The sequence below is a fragment of the Python bivittatus genome, unplaced genomic scaffold (assembly GCF_059951505.1).
Source record: "Python bivittatus isolate LINGU-HERP-01145 unplaced genomic scaffold, Pbiv_v1 ctg000190_np1212, whole genome shotgun sequence".
Lineage (NCBI taxonomy): Eukaryota > Metazoa > Chordata > Lepidosauria > Squamata > Pythonidae > Python > Python bivittatus.
In genome coordinates, this window is record NW_028277042.1 from 21,964,806 (window position 1) to 21,984,764 (window position 19,959).

The 19,959-nt window shown below is 44.3% G+C and overlaps 1 protein-coding gene across 6 annotated transcripts in view; it reads left to right on the top strand.

Annotated features, from left to right (window-relative positions):
• Positions 1 to 14,350, top strand: part of NFAT5 (nuclear factor of activated T cells 5) — a 50,144-nt gene extending 35,794 nt beyond the window's left edge. For 5 of the 6 annotated variants that reach the window (XM_088136304.1, XM_088136302.1, XM_088136305.1 and 2 more), the window contains exons 6-14: positions 1,264 to 1,436; positions 2,702 to 2,836; positions 3,000 to 3,052; positions 4,377 to 4,509; positions 4,814 to 4,894; positions 6,011 to 6,156; positions 8,359 to 10,765; positions 11,087 to 11,327; positions 12,645 to 14,350. In XM_088136304.1, the coding sequence (XP_087992430.1) occupies positions 1,264 to 1,436; positions 2,702 to 2,836; positions 3,000 to 3,052; positions 4,377 to 4,509; positions 4,814 to 4,894; positions 6,011 to 6,156; positions 8,359 to 10,765; positions 11,087 to 11,319 (3,361 nt within the window). In that variant the 3' untranslated portion in view covers positions 11,320 to 11,327; positions 12,645 to 14,350. The remainder of the gene's footprint in view (positions 1 to 1,263; positions 1,437 to 2,701; positions 2,837 to 2,999; positions 3,053 to 4,376; positions 4,510 to 4,813; positions 4,895 to 6,010; positions 6,157 to 8,358; positions 10,766 to 11,086; positions 11,328 to 12,644) is intronic. The other variant, XM_088136303.1, reaches the window with a different exon arrangement.
• The last annotated feature ends 5,609 nt before the right edge of the window (positions 14,351 to 19,959 follow it).

The window sequence follows — 19,959 nt, forward strand, 5'->3', positions numbered from 1 at the left end:
CCTCCCCCCGTCTTCCTGGGGAAGATGGCGGACTGAAGACAGCTCCATGTAAAGCAAAGCCAATGTCGGCAGACTTTAAAAAGCAGCCGATTAACATATGGAATGGATTGTAAGGATGTCAGAATTGGCAGAAATGGCAAAACGTACCTGTTTGGTCAGAGATAAAGCAATAAGTACTTTTATAAAAGACTGGAAACCTTTTATGGACCTTTTGTTGAAAATGAGAAGCGAAGTGGTGATTTATGGTTTTGATGGTTGAAGAAGGACTAAATAAGGGGCTGAAAAGATTTTTGTAATACCAAGAGGAAGGAGGAATAATGAGTTTGTTTATAACTATTGTAAAGAAGATCAGAAATCACATTTTTTTTCTTTCTTTCTTTCTTTTTCTTATTCTGCTTTGCTTTTTGCACTCTTCTTTTTCTTCTTTTTATTTTTTTTCTTCATATTTTTTCTTTACATTTGCTTTTTACTTATGTAAAAATTCTTAATAAAATAAGAAAAATTATATATATAAAAAAATGGGGAGCGGAGAATAGACTGCTATTTGAGTTTCTGAAAAAATATATTCGGAAGTGCTGAAATACATTGCAAATTGCAATATGAGCTACTTTGTCATTATCTAATTTTATCCATAATAATTGCATATTGTGTGGCAAGTTAAAGTTCTTATGACATTTTGTTTCTACCAAATAAATCTGATCGTACACTATTTTAGGAGCCTCCTAAATAAAGTCGCTGAGTGTTGGGAGGCATATAAATTTAATAAATTATTATTGTGAGGAAATGTTGTTGTTGTTGTTGCACTGTTTTCCAAGTATTTAGCAACTGAGGTTGTGAGGTGATTCCAGTAATTCTGTAAAAACTAGCCTCTTTTGAATGCAGTGATTCCATTGCTTAGCTGTATGTCCATTGCACACAATGAAGTATTATCATCACCTAAAGCAAGTGTTCTATTTTCACTTTTTATTGGTGGGAAAATGAATTATCCAACAATATCCAGTGATGGTCTCCATAACAGAGAGTACAGTATTTGCCAAAGTCAAGTTGAATGCTTTATCCTCTGGACATCCCAGCTTTCTTAGCACCACAGCTACAGGGCATTGGGACGAGATGATTCGGTGGTTGCTTCTGTTGTCCCTGCAGAGGTGACATACCCAGCTGCATCTCTGTTTGGCTTCAGAGGCCTGGAAAGCTTGCTACTTCCCATATATTGGCAGGATTAAAATGGCCAGCATAATGCAAGTATTAATCTTGTGTTGCTAGGGTGGACTGTGTTGGAATTCTGAAGTTGAGGAATGCAGACGTTGAAGCTCGAATAGGCATTGCTGGTTCCAAGAAAAAAAGCACTCGAGCCAGACTGGTTTTCCGTGTCAACATCCCTCGGAAAGATGGCTCCACTCTAACTCTGCAGACACCATCCTCGCCCATTCTGTGCAGTAAGTGGCAAAGTTGAACTCTGAAGCAGGTCCCCTAAGAACCAAAAGCCCCCTTACTTGTTGAACTATCTGGCATCTCAGCAGAGGCTTGCACCTTACAAAAATGAAACCAAAAACTATTTTCAGTATTTAATGGAACATAGAACTTGAGAGAATCTTCATAAGTGATCTATTTTAGTGACATGAAGGATAAAACACAGACAAACAGAATTTCAGTATTGCTTTAGGACCTCAGCTCAGAAGTGCATTCTGTTTTGATAATGGCAACAGGAATGATTAACCAGCCTGACAAAATTGAGATAAGTCATTGTATTAATGCAGTGAATATGTGCAAATGCAGATGCACTATTTCATTCTTTAGATTGTCTGATGTCTATTACATGCTGGGAGTAGTCCTAAGTAATTTCTTCTGCTGTTGATGGGGTCAGGCCAGCCTTGGAGCAGTAAGCAGCAGCTAACAGGGCTTTTTTTCTCGGCTGAGGTTAGAAGAGCTGTTACCTGGTGCTCTTAAGCCTGTGTTAGGCAAAACTTTTGTGGAGAGGCCAGGGTAACTTACAACTTTGTGTACCCTGGGAGTCTCCCAGCCAAGCACATGATTTAGTTGGGGGATTGTGGCATTGAAACGTAGCAGTTTCTGGTCAGGGCAAATCAAGTATTACCAACTAGCTTTAGATAAATAATTTCAGTTCAGTAAAAAATTCAAACTGGGTTGAGGCAATCTACATCTAGGTTTAAATCCTGCTTTGTATGGCTGTTTTTTTCCTTTGGGCAAGCAGGTTTTGGCTAGTGCAGTATTTCTGGGTTAATGTGTCGTTTGGAGACTTGTCATAGGATAAGCAGTTTTAAAGGTTATTTGTGCCGGTCAAGCAAAGTAATATGGGCACTTCTGTGAAGCAGGTTTTAAATATTTAGTCAATACATACAGATGTTTCTGTAAGGCAATAAGTAATGCAATTTATTTATACAACAGCACTTTATTTATACAACAGCAAACTGGTGCCTTTTTACTTTGATATTGCCTAAATATGAGAAATATTGTGAAGCATATTTTGCAAGATTCTGGCCATGAGTTCCCAGGGGAGCTGTGCTGTGCTTTCCCCATAAAAGCAAAAGTAGGCATACTTTTTTGAATCAGACTTTTGCTTAAGCATGTGTTTGTTTCACAGTATTTGTCCTTTCCACATGTAGGCTGTTAGAGGCCCTGGGGTATATAGCTGATTGTATACGGATGCCTTCAGTTAAAACTCCTCTTTTCCTTTTGGTAGCTCAACCTGCAGGCGTGCCAGAGATCCTAAAGAAAAGCCTACATAGTTGTTCAGTGAAGGGAGAAGAGGAGGTATTTTTGATTGGCAAGAATTTTCTGAAAGGAACCAAAGTGATCTTCCAAGAGAACGTATCTGGTGGGTATCAAGGTGTATGTGCCTGGGTTGGGCAAACAAAATCACACGTGGATTGAAATGGCTGGCAACTGTGAGAGCTGTTGGTTTCTGTGACTTCCTCAACAGGCACAAGGAAGCTGACCGGTGCGTTTGTTAATAACTTTCCTGCCTTGCTTTCAAACAGATGAAAGCTCCTGGAAAGCCGAAGCAGAAATCGACATGGAGCTGTTTCATCAGGTACTTGCTTCCTTGGGGATGCAACTATCCGTCTGATCTTGAGAGTATTAATTAAAACAATTCCTTTTATGATTGTTTTGAGGGTGGGGTTCAGATAAGCATGCACATGTGTTTTATTCCCATGCTTAATGGGAAAAGTAAATTTTCCGAAATCTGTGGAAAATTTATGGCTGAACATAAATTATGACAGTGGTGAGAGCAATAGTCTGAATTGAAACGTTTAAGACAAACGGAGAATTAGACAAAAGTAGTAACAGGTAAGAGCACTTTCTTTGTCTGTGGGTTGCTCACAAATGAGCTGCTTTCCACTGATGCCTTTTGCTTATTTTTTCTCTCTCCTGGTCTTTCCTTGATTGCAAAATTGCTGTGCATTTCATCCCTTCTGCAAGTTCTCCTTTCTGTGGAAGCCATCCCAGCCTTTAACATAGAAACTTTTTTTGAATCTGAACATTTGAAAATTTGGGAGTCATTGTCGCTGCCATGGTGGTCGTGATCAGTCACAAAATGCTCATTTCGTACAGGGCAGTCTGCTATTATCTTAAAAAGAACTTGCCAATAAACCTGCATTCAAAGCAGAGGTTTAAGCTCCAAATGCAAAATTATTTTGAACCCCTTGTTTTCTGTTTCACTAATGGCAGCTATTTCTCTGGGGAGCAATGCAGCTGTAAAGCTACTTGTTTAAACATTGATCAAGCCATACATTCATAAGTGAAATGCTTTTTACTTCAGTGGTGGAAGACAAGGATTGGGCTCTGATGTCCCAGCTGCCATAAGCCCCTGTTAACAAACTAGTGCTGTGGTTTCTGAGTCAAAGGCAGCCTGGTAGCAAAATGAAGAAAACGGCTGACTTTTGATATGGAATCACCATTCCTCTTGCCTGGGTCTCTCCTCCTTACTGGTTGTTAGGATTGGGACTCTTCGGTCAAATTTTTGCTCAGCTTGAAGAAACCTTTCAGGTTTCTCTTTGCCCAGTGTTTGTGAGATTGAGCGCCAGTCCCTCTGCTCATTTTCTTAACTGCCTTTAAGAGCTCACTAGAGGTAGCCTTATTCTCACCTTTCCATTTAAGCTTGCTCTGAGTCCTCCACCTGCCCCCCCCCCAGCCTTTTTAGGGATGGTCTAGTAAAGAGCACTGTAAACTCTAGCAAAGAAAGTAACCAGCAAGTTTTTGTTCATGTGCCAGATTTCTGAAATGGAGGGGAGCTAAGAATGGAAACAGTATGCTTATGTGTCTGGGCCCTTCTTGATAAAAATCAACATTATTTTGTGTCACATATCACAGGCTAAAGGCCTTTAATATCTTGCCACATTCTTTTTTGCTTTCAGAATCATCTAATTGTGAAGGTGCCACCTTATCATGACCAGCAAATAACTACGCCTGTTTCTGTGGGGATTTTTGTCGTGACCAATGCTGGGAGATCACATGACATACAACCATTTACATACACTCCGGATGCATGTATGTAAAAAGCACAACATTTGCAGGGAGCGGGATCTTGGTCAAAGTTTGCACTGCTTGGCCTGGGAACTGCATGGAGAGCATGAATCCTTAGCCTGAGGGTCCCTGGGCAATGCTTGCAGTTTGGGATAGATGGCATTTGCAGCTACCATAGACTTCAAGGAGCTGTGCTGAATGTTCAGATTGTTGGCCTCTTGATTTTGAAATGTATAGCTTACACTTATTGTTGATCTGAAAAAGAGGGAAGCTTGATATATAATTTCCCTGGTTACATCTTTTCTGAAAGTTCTGCCTCTTCCATCAGCAGCTCATACTTTGAATGTGAATGTGAAGCAGGAAATATCCAGTCCAACCCAGCCCTGCTCTTTTGATGATGGAGCCAAAGGTAACTCTTGACAGCAATCTTTCTTATCCTTTCAGCTTTCTGCCAAAGACTTTGTAAAACTGTGTTGAGGTCATCATGTTGAAAAATTGCCATCACAATTGAGTGGTTTATTCGGGGTCTTTCAGGTTACAGGTGTTTTCTGTTAACATGAATTGTCTCTCCTACTTCTGTCCACTTCCCAGCTTACTTCTAAAAACTCCTGTTAGTGACAATATGTGAGAGTCATAACATCCATTTCATCTCTTCTCTTTCTTAAGCAAACCTGTATTCTTGTTTCTAAACTGTTGCCATGGTTTATCATGAGGTCTTCCCCAGACTTGGGCTCTCTAGGTGTGATGAAGTACAACTTCCATTATTCCGAACCAAACCCACCCCCAACTGTGCAAGTTGTGAGATGGTGGGAGGGTCATCCATCACACGTGGAGGGCAAGCATCTGGACAAGTTTGTTTTTCATCAGTCACAGTGAAATGCTGAGATTTTTGATACCCAGTTTCTTTTGCCAGATATTTGGCTCCCGTGGTTGAGGCTTGTGACTCTAAAGTGGTAACATTCTGCATGTTATTGTTAGAATTGTTTCCTGCAGCTGATGAAAGGCTCCTGGGCATACCGGCTCTTTCCTTTATAACCTTATTTTCCTTATATCTTTAAACCCTTTCTTTAAAAAAGGAAAAATTGGATATATCCATAAAATATGGATATTTGAGGAAGGAGAACTGAAAGCAGGGAGAAATTTCATTTTGCACACCACAGAGTCTTTGGAACCCTTAATATACTTACCTTTGAGAATCATTTTTGATTGTGGTGGGATATAAATGTAATAAGCAAGCTTTGGTGGGCCAGAGATCATTTGGTTGAGCATAAGGTGCTTGTGCTGGTAGGCTCAACCATAATAGTTGTGTCAACCCTCAAGGGTTTTTGTGTGTGTGATAGGTTGACATTGGCATTCAGAGGTCTCTTTTATCCCCTGGAATTCTTTGCCAGAACAGACTACATAGCCAGAAGGGGTTGTCTTCCATTCTTCTAATAGGCTGTTCTCTCCATTAGATCCTGTATTTTTGAGTTTCATCCTCCTGTGGCTGACTTAGGGAGTTGATTCTGTTCTTTATCTTGTGCAGTGAACACCAGTGGCTGTAAGCTAGACCAAGTAAATATTCTCTCCAGTGCCTTGGTAACTCCTCTCAGGCCAAACAGTATCATTAAGAATGAAGAGGCTGCTCCAATGGAGCTTGTGGCTGAGAAAAGGTCTCTTCCTGCCTTTAAAGTAAGTAGCATATGTCTTCTATAACAGCAGAACAAAATTAAGAAGGTTTTATTTAGAACGTTTGTTTGACGTCTGATGTTTCTTACTAGAGTTGTGACAGGTTTGGTAGGAGTACAGTACAAACGTCTCTATCAGCTTCTTCCAATAGGCAAAAGTGGTTTAATGAAATGATAACTCTATTTTCCCTTTGCTTGTAAATAGTTTAAGATATGATAACACAGTAGTGTACCCTTCTTTTAAAACTGAAGTAGCCTCAGAAAAACAGGCGGTGTATTTATGGAAACTAAACATTTTTGCCTACCAGAAGAACTGTTGGCATTCTACCATTAACCCCCTGGGAAAAGGGGTTTTATGTCTTCTGACTGTAGATTTGACACATTATTATAATCCACTCCAGTAAAACAGTTTAACCTCTGCTGTGGTGTTCATAACAATGCTAATCATTGGTGTAAGGAATGTATTTCTAAAAATTTGAATTTTTTCAATGGAAAAGTATATAATGAAGGAATATCTTGTAGAATTCAAGATAGTTTATTTTTCTCCCTGAATTATGGTTAGGTAGAGAAAAGTGTAAATTCTCATTATTGCAATGAGAACTTTTCAGTTAGTCTGAAGTATGTTTGTGTTTTGCCCAGTTATTTGTTCATTTGAATTGCCCAGTGGACAAATAAAATGCTATTTTCTTTCTATACATAAAATGAAGAAGTAACCAAAAGATGCCCAGTTACTAGAGGCTTACTATGATTTCTTTTGATTTCTAAAAAAATACCCTTGTTTTTTATGCAGTTCTGGAGAAATGTTAGTTGTCAAATGCCACTTATACAGGTAGTCCTCAACTTAATGACCTTATATAACAAAGTTACAATGGCACTAAACGGTGATTACAACCAGTCCTTGGAATTCCAGCTGTCCCAGCATCCCCATGGTCATGTGATCACGATTTGGGCGTTTGGCAGCTGGCTCACACGACCAGTTGCACGCCCCATGATCACACGATTGCCATTTGCAACCTTCCCTCCTGGCTTCCCCAGAAAGTCAATGGGGAGGCTCACAGAGAAGGTCGCAAGTTGCTGGGATAATTCTCCCCCATCCACACACCCTCCCCCAGCACCTCTGCACTCGTACTGCACTGGCCACTCGTGCACCTCCACGCAACCTCCCCGACCCTCCCCATGCCACCCTCGCACAGCCCAGTGCACCCTCCCCAACCTTCCCCACACCTTCTCGTACCCTCACGCACCCTCCCCAACCCTTGCCACACCTCCTGCGCACCCTCACTGTACCTCCCTCGTACCCCCATGCACCCTCCCTGATCCTTGCCATGCCTGTCGTGCACCCTCCCCAACCCTTGCTATGTCTCCCTCATATCCTTGTTGTGCACACTCCCTGAGCCTTGCTCTGCCTCCCTCACACCCTCGTGCCTTCCCTCATCCAGCAGCAGCCACTTAACTACCTGCCAGCCTGCTTGCGAGCCGCCTGGGACTTGCAACTTCCTGCTGGTTTCCCCACTGTCTTGGTTGTAGGAAGCTGGCAGGAAGTTGCCTCGCCTAACGACCATGGGATTCAGTTAACAATGGCAACTGGGACTGCAGGGATTGCCGTCACTAAGTGATTCGGTCGCACTTTATGACAGCGTTGCTTAGTGACAGAAATTCCAGCCCCAATTGCCATCCTAAGTCGAGGACGACCTGTATTTCCATATCATTTTCTCTTTGATTGTGTTACCCACTCACACACATTACTCAGTAATTTTACCAAGCAAGATTCTCACAGAGTGTTCTTTAACAAGAATTTAAAGATGAAAGGAATAAAGTTACAAGAATTCCAGCAACTGAACTAGTTTAATTTAAAACCAATTTATCCCCTAATACATTAAATTAGAAACTTTCTTAGTTTCTCTGCAATGGATGTTTTGTGACCCAGCAAGGAGGTTGTTCTTTACATTGACGAGGGAGGAGTTTTTAAGTGGCTGTTTACAAAATTGTCCTTATCAGTCTGTGAGGATTACAACATTAGATTGAACACGCAGTCTATTCTTAACAATGCCTTGACTTCTCCAGAAGATAATGTAGCCACAAAGGGATAACGCTGGGAAGACCCACTGTATCTTTTTCAAGCCTTCAGCTTGGGGGTGGTGATGTCGACTCCTCAAGAAAGCTTACAAATGTGACCTTACTGTTGTGTGCACATGTTTCTCTTCAGACAACCAGCGTCATTGGGCAATCTCAAACAACTTTGGAGACCACCATGTCCAACATATTGGGGAATGGCACTTTCTCCTCTTCTGCTTCTCATTTAGCTTCAGAGAGTGACAAACCACCACTGCAGCCCAAGTATACTCCTGAGACGATGCCTGCCCTCCAGACCCAGGACATTGTGCAGTCTGGCAGCTTTCCAGCCACCTCCGCTCCTAGCCAGCTGCAGAGCAGCGACACCTTATTGCAGCAGGCCTCCCAGTTTCCCTTGAGGGAGCCTTCCTCCAGAGAGGCTTTGCAGTCGGACAGCACGGCCATGGCTTTGTCTCAGTTGACAGAGGCATCCCAACAGCCGCCTCCCCTTCAGGAGTCAAGCCAGGCATTACAGCAGCAGATCTCCTCTGGCATGTTCTCCTCAGCCGGTGGAGTGAGCCAGCTTCAGAACACAATCCAGCAGCTACAGGCAGGGAGCTTTCAGTCTAGCACGGGTGGCGGCGGCGGCAGCAACAGCAACAGAAATGTTGATTTGGTACAGCAAGTCCTGGAGGCTCAGCAGCAGTTGTCGTCTGTCCTGTTTTCAGGGTCTGATAGTGAGGATGTTCAAGAGCAGCTCAACGTAGAAATTTTCCAGCAGGTTAGCCAAATCCAAAATGGAGTCAGCCAGGGGATGTTTTCCTCCTCTGACCAGGTTCACTCAAGGGCAGAAGACCTTCTCTCTAGCAGAACTGAGAACATTCACCCACAGCCAGAGACTTCTTTGACTGGCCAGCAGCCGCAAGCGATGGAGACTTCTGCTGCGATGGTGATCGAAATGCAGCAAGGCCTTTGCCAGGCCCCAAGCCGAATGCAGTCTGATTTGTTCTCCTCCTCCTCGGGAAATGGAAACATCCAGCAGTCCCCAGTGTACCAGCAATCTTCCCACATGATGAGTGGGCTGTCGGCAAATGAAGACATGCAAATGCAGTGTGAGTTGTTCTCTTCCACCAGTGTTTCAAGCAGCGAAGCAGCTACTCCTGTGCAGCAGCAGCAGCCACCGCCACCGCAGCAGCAGCAGCAGCAGCAGCAGCAGGTGCCCACCAGTGGCCCTGCCATGTTCTCAGCTTCAGGCTCTGCTGAAGGTGATGAAGCTTCAGGACAGGCCAAACAGATGCAGAGCAACGTCTTTCAGGCTATGGTCCAGATGCAGCACAGTGGGGAAAGTCAGGCACAGGTTACCCTCTTTTCTTCCTCTGAGGACATTATGGCTGCCGTTCAAGGCACTGGAGCACAGCAGCAGGGCGGGGGGCTCTTTCAGCAGAGCGGAGAGATGATCTCTCTTCAGTCTGGCAGCTTCTTGCCCCAGGCTCCCCACTCACAGCCTCAGCTGTTCCACTCTCAGAGCCCCATTGGGGACACCCAGAGCATCTCGCAGGAGACATCAAATTCTCTTTTCCACAGCCAGAATGCTGCCTCTTCTTCTGAACAGCTGCAGCAGCCTTTGTTTCACTCCCAGGGTAGCCTAGGAGTTGTTCCGGACCAGCCGACGGGCAGCCTGTTTCTCTCCCAGAATCCAATGAGCTCCTCAGTCACGCAAGAGGAGCAGATGCCGTTCTTTGCCGCCCAGAGTTCTCTTTCTCCCTTGCAAGCCCCCGCCAGGACTGAGCAGCAATCCTCCTTCCAGCAGCCCCACCTCCAGGGCCCTCTACTCACCCAGGAGCAGTCCCAGTCAGCACATCAGGGCCTGTTCCAGGCACAGGTAACTCTAGGCCCCCTCCCTCCTTCTGGGGTGCCCTCCAGCCAGCAGGGGGGCATTTTCCAAGCTCAGCATTCACTTGTGGCTCTTCAGAATAGTGCCTCTACCCAAGAGCAGCAGCAGCAGCAGCAAAATATGCGGTTCAGCAGTCAGAACAGCATGGGCCCTGTGACCACTCAGAAACAAACCATGATGTTCAGTTCCAGTCCCAGCTCGATGGCCAGCCAGGAGCAGCAGCAGAGCCAGCCTCTCTTCCACCCCCAGAGTGGCCTAGCACCAAGGAGTCAAGAGCAGCAGCCCATGCAGTTCCAGAGCCAGAGTTCAGGCTCTGCCCAGGCAGAGCCGCCACAGCCGCCGCCAAGCTTATTCCATGGCTCCCCCCAGATGCAGCTGGTGCAAGGATCTCCCAGCCCTCAGGAGCAGCCGGTCACCCTCTTCCTATCACCGGCTTCCATGTCTGCCTTGCAGAACAGCATGAGCCAGCAAGAGTTGCAGCCGCCCCCTCTCTACTCTTCACAAAACAGCCTGCCAAGTATCCAGGACACTTCGTCGCCCCCCCAGCAGCAGCAGGCAACCACTTTATTTCATAATGCACCTGCTGGCAGTTCCATCAACCAGCTGCAGAACTCCTCAGCTTCATCCCAGCAGACCTCCGGGATATTCCTCTTCGGCATCCAAGACAGTAAGTTTAAGTGGCTGTTCAGGGCACTAGGTTTCCCTTGCTGGTCTGCCTGTAATATGGGTACTCTATTTTACGTGGCTAAGCCATGAAAAAACAAATTCAAAATTAATTCAAATCAAGATTCTCTGGGATTTTATGGGCATTATAACCACTTGGGTTGACATTGGCATTCAAAATCATGATTCTGCTTAGTTCTCCCTGCTCAGCAAGTTTATACTTGGCTCTAAGTGGTCATTAGCCTTGTTTGGGGATGGGTGTGTGATGTGTGGCAGGAGCAGGAGTTTCCTTTGAAAGGCTGTTGGAAATTGGTTTCTCCATCAGGTTGTGGCCAGCTGTTAACATCTGGACCAGATTCCGTGTCAGAGCAGATGATGACCCTCAGCCAGCCACAGAATGAGGCACAGCCATCCGTCACAGCTCTCCTGTCCCAGCAAATGTCAGAGAGTCCTCAGATTTCTCCTTCAATGACCACCAATCAGAATATGAAGAAGATTGATGACTTGCTGGTATCCCTGCAAAACCAGGGGAACAATACCATGGCTGGCTCCTTTTAACAAGTGAGGTAAGCCAGGACTTCTTTCCTGAGCTGCAGGCATTTTCTGTTTAATTAATGAAATTGGAGAGCATATAGAATTCTCTGTGCTGTTACTTGCCTGGAAAGGAGACGGGATTAGTGCTCATCTTGAGAGCCCATTGAGCACCAGCCTAATTCTCAAATCAATCCCTTGTTTTTTGGTTCTTTGGAGGGATAGGCAGCCTTATTTCAAAAGGTGCTGGTTACCACTAAATGATCTTGCTTAGAAAACAGTGTGGATTGAGTTTGTGGACCTTAACACTAACCTCAGGCTGAAGTATGGCAAGCATTAAAAAACAAAACTGCATTTGGCCAGGCTAGGCACATTTGCAAAAGAGTTTTAGGTGAAATTCTGTTTCTGCTGGCATTGATGGGTAGAATTTTTTTTTGCCAGCCGTGACTTTGTTATACTTCCCACTGAGCTCCCAACAGAGGTAATCTGTTAGAGTTGCCGGTGCCTGTTCCATCTTAGAATTGGGCCTCAGTCCAGAGTGGCAGCGATCCAGATATTCTGCGTCCTCTAGGCCTTCTGTCAATGATTCAATTCCCCACCCTCTGCTCTAAAGCCTTTCCCCAAAGGGGAAGGTTGGAAACCATGCGAAAGTTGTCAGTGTAGCTGACTGAGAAAATGGTTCTTTCAGAGCAGGCAGCATGACGTCCTCCTTCGGAGCAGCAGTGATTAAGGCCTGCATCTAGCCACTCGTCCCCTGCCCAGCAGCCTGAAGGAGCCAGGAGGTAGCAGGGCTCAGAACCCCACCACATCCTTGGGCTCCACATGCTCAGTAGAATCCCAGATCGAATCATAGGCTGCTGCCTCGCTCATCACAGTCGGGCAGACTCTGCCCAACTGGCATCAGTACCAGAGCAGAGAAGCCCCCATATTCATCTGGTGAGGCAGCTCGTGTTTTGCCCTGCCTGCCCTTCCCACGGACCTCCCAGACAGGAGTCTGTGAAAGCAAGAAGCCTAGAGAAGAACTGAACTATTGCCACCATGTGGGCGTGAACATGAGCCCTTACGAGCGTTTGGTTGTACCCACTTATGATCTGATTTTATGCATGTATGTATGTATGTATCTATGTTTCAAATTTGTCACTGCCCATCTCACTGCAGAGTGACTCTGGGCGCTTCACAGTAAAAACAGAATAAACATAAATTAAATTAAAGGGCAGTGCCACCCTTTCACTAGATACCTTTTCATGGAGGAAACCCCATTGCTGAAGGCTGCTGAACACAAGGGAGGGAGGATGAGTCTTTTTATTACTTGTAAATGTCTTTTTTTTCTTTCATTCTGCTTGTAATTTCAGAAATCCTGCACTGGACAAGCCAATTTGCAAGATTCCTTTAGCTCTTGTGATTCTGGAGTTTAGCGAAGTAGCGTTAACTGCCCTCTGTTAAAAAATGGCCTGGGCCTGCGGGGAAGCGTGATCTTCGTCCTTGCTTTGGAAGAACACCACTTTGGAAGTGCTGCTGAGCAAGAGCTTTGGAGAAGGGGTGGAAAAGCCATGCTCTGTGTTACCCAGGCACGGGTTAGACTGTTATCCCCATCCCCAGTCCTGCGGGGGGACGTAGAGCGTGGCTGCTCCTGTGTCAGTGCAAGGCAAGAACACTGGGCTCTCTCTTTCCCTCTCCCCTTCTTTTTCTGGTCTTCACAATCCTTGGGGGCCCTTGTGAAACACACAGGCATTTCCTCTGTCCTCAATAATTTCTGCTCCTCGTTTGGTAGCTTATTACATGATTTGTGGCTGAGTATGGGAATGGTTTCCATTGAAAAATGTGGCTTGAGTGGAGTGACACAAGCATTCTGCATACGCTGTGAATTCCACACACGGCCACGGCTTGATGCCGCACCTGCTGGGCAGTGGATGTGCTTTGGAGCCAGCAGCTGCTCCCATTCGTAGCAGTGAATGAGCACCCTGGGGGGGGGGGGGGGGGCTCCTGTGGTGGTTTGAGGGGAATTGCAAGGACACTGCAGTGGAGGCAGCCTCAGAGCGCGGCAGGACATAGATGAGCAGGTCCCCAAAACCTCTCCCTTTTCGGAAGGACGCGGTCGCTGGGCTGAGGAACGGGTTCTTTTTGGAGACCCGCCTTGATAAAAGGGGAGCTGACTCTTCTACTGAAGGCTTCTTGCTGGAGTTCCCCATCCTCCTATTTCATTAACTGCCGCATACAGAATTAACTTCTAGGGAGACCAGAAAACCCACCGTTTGTGGTGAAGGCCGGGCACATCACGAAGAGCAGCTCGGATTACCTTTGGCACCATTGTCATTGCTGGGAGATGGAAGGTCCCGGGTGGGAACACCCATCCATTTCTGATCGGACCTCCTCATGAAACTCAAAGCCACTCCTTAGAGCAGTGCTGTGTCCTCCCCTCTGCAAGCCACAGCTCTCCTGCAAAGGGCAGGGGAAGACAGGGCGTTGGCTAAAAGGCCAACGTGGGCCAGACCACGTGATCCCGGCAGGTTCTTCTGGGGCTCACCCGCAGCTTCCTCTAGGTCTCTCGCACATCCACCGCTGCCACCCTAGAGCTTTCACGTGCAGCTCTTGCTGGCCGTGGGGACTGTGTTTTTAGTGCGTCTTGGCTGTTCATCTTTTGTTACCACTGTGTTGGGAAGAATTTCACTCGTTTGTGGTTTTTGAGGCCTCTCTCCCTCGTGTGCCCCTGGCGCGGGGCCTCTTCCTCACGCTGCGCCAGTCCGTCTCTTATGTTCGTGGTCAGTGTCTTCTGTCCCTGTCCCAAGAGGCTCGAGTTACGTTTTCAGTAGTACAGGCTCTTTTGCCGATATGAAGGGAACTTTTCAGAAAGAGACCTACTCTGGGTCATTTAATTTTGAATACAGTTTTCAGTCGTTCAAGTTTTGGATGATTTATATCTAATGTGTGTTTCATTTTTTGGAAAGCTCTATTTTGTATTTAGTAAATGATAAACTATTTTGCTATTTGTACTGAATGAGTACATTGGCGCATATATATATATATATATATATATATAAAATATATAATATATATATATTATACACACATATGTTCACACACATGTATTCCTTTTGCCACAGATCTTTGTGGCAAATGTGTGAGTTTATAGTTCTTCTCCCACCACATGGTGTCTGGTAATGGGGGAAAGGGGACAGGTTTGTTAAATCTTCATGGAGTATTTCAGTAATTTTTGTCGCAGACGTTTCTTCTTCTCTGGCCATTCCGTCGGTGTCGGCTGGCTGTGAAGGCAGCTTCACTGCCTGAGGGACAGATCTCCTGCTGCAAGGGAACTTAGCAGTGGAGCCCCTTGGAGTGACTTCTTAAGAGCTGGGATTTGATTCCGCTTTTATTCTTTGTTAATGTCTAACGTTTTTGCTGGCTTTTTAATTTATAATAACACTAAAACCCCCTGCTTTCCATCTTCTGTAAATCCTATAGATACCTTGAACCTACTTCTGATGCTGAGGGAATTATGGTGAAGCTGGGCGGGAGGGGGCAAAGTCACCAAGCTAGCGCGCTTTTCTTTGGGGGGAACTTGTAACAGCCTGAGGCCGACTCCTTGTAAAGAGGTCCCCAGTCCTCTGAAGGGCGCGGGGGGTGAGCAGGGGCAGACTGGTGAGCTGCTTGGGGCCGGGCCAAGAGACCAGGGACCAATCCTCCATGGAGCCAGGGGTTCTGCCCAGATGCCCAGGAAGCCCTGACCATCCTCCTTGCCGCTTCTTGTAACATCAGCATCTGCCGCTTGTGCAAAACGGTGAAATTGATACTTTGTTGGTTGGTTTTTACTTTTTCTTGGTCCACTTTAGGTCAATATTTAAATGTGCAACGTTTTAAATATGTGATTTGGTTATCAAATGTATGTTTTTGAAACAAAGAGGATGCTCAATAGCTGGAGAGGCTGGCCCTGCATCTTTGCTCCTGCTTTCTGTGGGCAAAGGGAACGGCGGAATAAGCAGAGCCCGGGACGGCCGTTAGAGACTGCCCGTTGGCAGCGCAGCCTCGGTCACCTTTGCAAGCTGCATCTGGTTTCTTTTTCAGCCCAGCAGGGCTGCTTGACCTGGCTGCGTTCCCATTTGTGCACAACAGCTTCAGTCCGCACCTGGCTATTTTCAGGGTCCGTGTGCAAGGAACGTGAGGGACCCTGGAGACTGAGCGGGCTAACGGGAGAGAAAGATCCATCTTTTGCTGTGGGAGACGGCCCTGCTCTTTCACGTCAAACTCGCTAGATAAAGCAGGCATTAGGAATTCATTTGTAGAATTAGATAAGTCTTTATGGTCACAAGCCCCAGGAAGAGATTAAAGTTCAAGAGAAAGTATAGTCTGTTAAAATACATTCTTTTTTAAAATTTATATTTATTAAGAATTTCTCCATTCAGCAAAAGACCAATTGAAAGAGAGAAAAAAACAAAAAAGTGCAAGAGACAAAAAAAGAAAAGAAATAAAGTTAAGAAATAAAATGACTTCAAATCCTTCTTTTCAACAGATAGTTCCAATTTTATAATCCCTCCTCCCTCTTACATAAGTTCCTTCAGCTCCTCATTTAGTCCAGGTCTATCTTAATCTTCAGACCCATAAGCCATAATTTCATTTTTTTCTTCTTTCAGAAAAAAGTCTATATAAGGTTTCAAAAAAAAGTTTTTGTTGTTTTTTCTCTGACCGAACAGGTCAGTTTTGCCATTTCTACGAGTTCTGACATTTTCACAATTTATTCCTTCATGTGGGGATTACATTGTTGTTCTTTTCAGATAACTTTATTAAGAATTATAAATTAAAGGAATAAAAGCCAATACAAAATACAAAAAATTTAAACAAAAAAACAAAGAAAAAAAGGGAGAGGTGTGGAAAAGAAAAAAGAAAAAAAAACTTCCCCCTTCATCCCAGCAAGTGAAGACAATTTTAGTAGCCTATCACCATCTCTAAATACAATATAATCTCTCTTCTCCCCTCCTAACTCATCTCTTAAGTAAAAAAACAAAATCCAAATGCTTCGTCAATCATTCTTTGTCAGCAAATGTCCAGTAAGGGCAACCAGATATAGCTATTTTCCAAGTTCCCCTTCCAAGTAACTTCATAGACATCCATTGCAATTCGTTCTTGTTCTATAACTTCATTACAACACACTCTGTCCATCTTGTCAAGCAATTGATCCATTCTCCCAAGAAGCTTAATAGAGATTCAAAGGTTTGCAATACAGATTTCTGTTCCATATTCTTTATCCTCTAGCTCCCTTTAGTGTCCAACCTTAAAGGTCTCCTTATCATAAAAAAGCCAAAACAGTTGCCATTTTATTATGAGAAAGTATCTTCTAATTAATTCAAAGTTATAATTCCAAATCCCTCTGGCCCCTTAATCTTGCTAATGTTCCAAAATCCATATACTAAGCAACTTTTTGCTGCATAGTTCAAAAAATCATTTTCAAAACTTTTAAAATCAAATTTACACCATCATCCTCTAAGGAGGAAACTCTTATGATGAATACAGTAAAGCCTTGCCAGTCCGAAGGGTCTTAATCTCTCCAGTAAACAGGAAAAAAATTAATTCAAAAAAGTGATTAAGAAGTGAGGCTTGGTTGAGTGTAATGTCTGTAAAAGGCTGCTTTGCGAGTGTGAGCTTGATGCAATCGTTGTACATATAATAATCTTGCTGCAGTTACCATATAATAAGATCAGTCAGCCATGAGTTTTTTTCTAATTCGTTATCCATAAATCCCAGTAAAAAGAGTTCTGGTTTCTTTGCAATATTAATCTTTAAGAACCTTTGCATCATTGTGTGAATTTGTATCCAAAATTTCTTGACTTTCTCACAAGTCTACCATGCATGATAAAATGTCCCCTCATGTTTTTCACATTTCTACCACTGATTTGAAATACCTTTATACATTTTTGATAACTTCTCTGGTGTCATGTACCAACAATACATCATTTTATTAAAAAAATCTCTTAGATTATAACACAGTGTAAATTTAATACCAGTTACCCACATTCTCTCCCAGATATCCATCTCTATATTATGTCCAAAATTAATAGCCCATTTTGTCATCTTTAACATGGTCATCTTCTGCTTCAGATCTTAACAAAAGTTTATACATTTTTGCTATTATATGCTCATTTGTACATAATTCCATTTTATATTTTCAGTTCCAATTGTCCTTCTTTTAACTGTGCATATGAAAACCATTGAAAGCTATGTTCTTCTGCAGTCAGTCGTTCTCTTGACTTCATCTTAATTTCTCCCTCCTCCTGTATTAGTAAGTCTCGATATGTTAGCCATTTCTCTTTATCTGCTGTTTCTGTTCTGTAGAAGGTTTCTTGTGCTGAGGTCAATAAAGGTATCTTCGGGCACAACCTGGGTTTGTATTTATTCCTTACTGTCAATATAGCACTTCTCCAATAATTATTTTTTAAATCCATATTATCCTCCTCTCCACTCGTATGCGGCTTGCTCTGGCCTCCCAGGCCCTCCCCTAGCTTCCCCTAACTTGTGGGGGGCATCTCTCCATGATACTCCCACACTTCTTTCCTGGGACTCCCACTTCCTCCCTCTTAACCCATGCGTCTTGGGTTACTATGGCAACCGGGACTGCCAGGATTGTCGCTAAGCGATGCTTTATGACATCGTGCTTTATGACAGAAAATCCCAGTCCCAATTGCCATCATAACCCAAGGACTACTTGTATTTTTTGTTAACATTTTAGTCTTCTCTTTATTGATTTTAGATCCAGCTAATGCACCAAATTCCTTCAGCTTTTCCATTAATATGTCTATTCCTTCCAGGGGATTGTCAGCTATTCAGTGTTAAAATACATTCTCCAACCTCTTTTTGCTGCTTGTTTCACTCCAGGCATCAATAGCAAAATGTTTCTATCTCCAGCCCTGTACAGTTTCTCAAAGATCCTTGGAGCAGCGTCTGATGGGCCAAACTACATCCCTGCTTGGTCTCCCCACATCTGCTTGGGCCATTGTACGACAATTTTTGGCTACACATATAGCCAAAGTGGGCTGCTTCAGCCTCCATTTGTGTCCCTCAAAATGTGCTTCAAAGCACTGTAGAAAGGCAGATAACTCATGTACCTTTTGCACACAGTGTTCCCATTTCTTCCTAAAATGCTGAGCTGGAACAAGGAAGGGTGACATCAATCTACTTTCTGATGGGGGGGCGGGGGACAATAGTTAATAGAAACCATCCCATTTATGGTGCCTTGGGTATGTCCTAAAAAGGAAGGCACTCAAGGCTCAAAAGAAGTCGCTGAAACATGTTTAGGAATAATCTGTCCTGAGTGAACATAAAACAGTTTTCTGCTTTTAGGAATCATGTCCAAATGAAAACACACTCTGGTCATCCTAGCAAATGCAATTTAATTCAGTTCATACACAGCTGAATCACTTCACTTATTGTTTTATAATACTTATGTGTAGTTTTTTTGGCCAAAGGCCATCTCTACAGTATCTGCGGTTTTCATTAACATTGAATGGGAGACAGTAGAGGACAATGATTGATCTAAAATCTGGTAGGGTAAGATCATTTTTTTCTCAAAAAGAGGAGAAAAGCCGTAGAAGGTGCCAAGCTCTAACCCCGCTTCAGAAGCATATACCGTCCTTGCATATTTCTTTTCATTAGGAGCAGATGTAGCTGTTTGTTTTTCCCAGAGTAGTCACTCAGCAGTGGGAATGGCTCCCAGCCAGAGCAAGCACCCCCGATGTAGAGTGTAGGCAGGTGGTTTCCCAAAGCACCACGTGGTTTTTCAGCTAGATTACTGCACATCCTGAAGCAATAACCAGGCTGATCCTTCTTTTCCCTCTGCCATAGATGCAGCAGCTTGCTTGGGCAGGGCTGCTGTTCCATTTGTGGCTGCTCCGAACGGGTCCTGTTGCTCGGGGGCTCTGGCTGACGGAGCTGAGCGTGCTTGGAATGAAGTCACTTTGGAGCAGGAAGCTGTGTGGATGCTGGAGGTGCTCAGCGGTTCCTGGCGTTGCACCACTCTCCTTGCATCTCTGTCCCAGCTCCCCACATGTCGATCGCCTTGCAAGGGGAACTCTGTGGACCATGGGGAACACACAAGCTCCGGGCTATGCTGCTTGGTGGCATCGGCCCTTCTCTTTGCTCTCCCACTTAGCTTGCTCAGAGCAGGACAGAGATCCAGCAGCCATTGGGCACCCTCTTCCAGGTCCTGCAATGTGAACGTAGCCTCTGATTTGGCCCATTGTGTGTTTTGTGTGTCCCTGGCTTGTGTCGGTGGGTTTCTCAGAGCACTGATAACCAGTTTTCAATTTATTCTATGGAAGGGGATGGGGTGGGGTACTTCATTTGCATTGGTTTTTTTTTTAGCTCTTCTGTGATAACTTGTTGAATATTAAAGAGATATTTTGCTTCTATTGGGACATTTGTATACTTGCAACTATATTTCTGTACACAGCTGCAGTCAAGAATAAAACTTTGAAAGTTTTCATTTCACAGTGTATAACTCTGGTGTGCTGTTCTTTCCAGCATCTTCCATTTAATGTGCTGAAAGAAATCAGGAGCTTCACCTTCTCAGCAGTTTGCAAAGTACCTTCCTCGTGCTCAGTAGCTGAAAAACGGGGACTGTAGGAAGAGGCTCTTTGCACACACAGCCTACAAATCCCAGAGCCTCGTTTTTTCTGTTGCTGC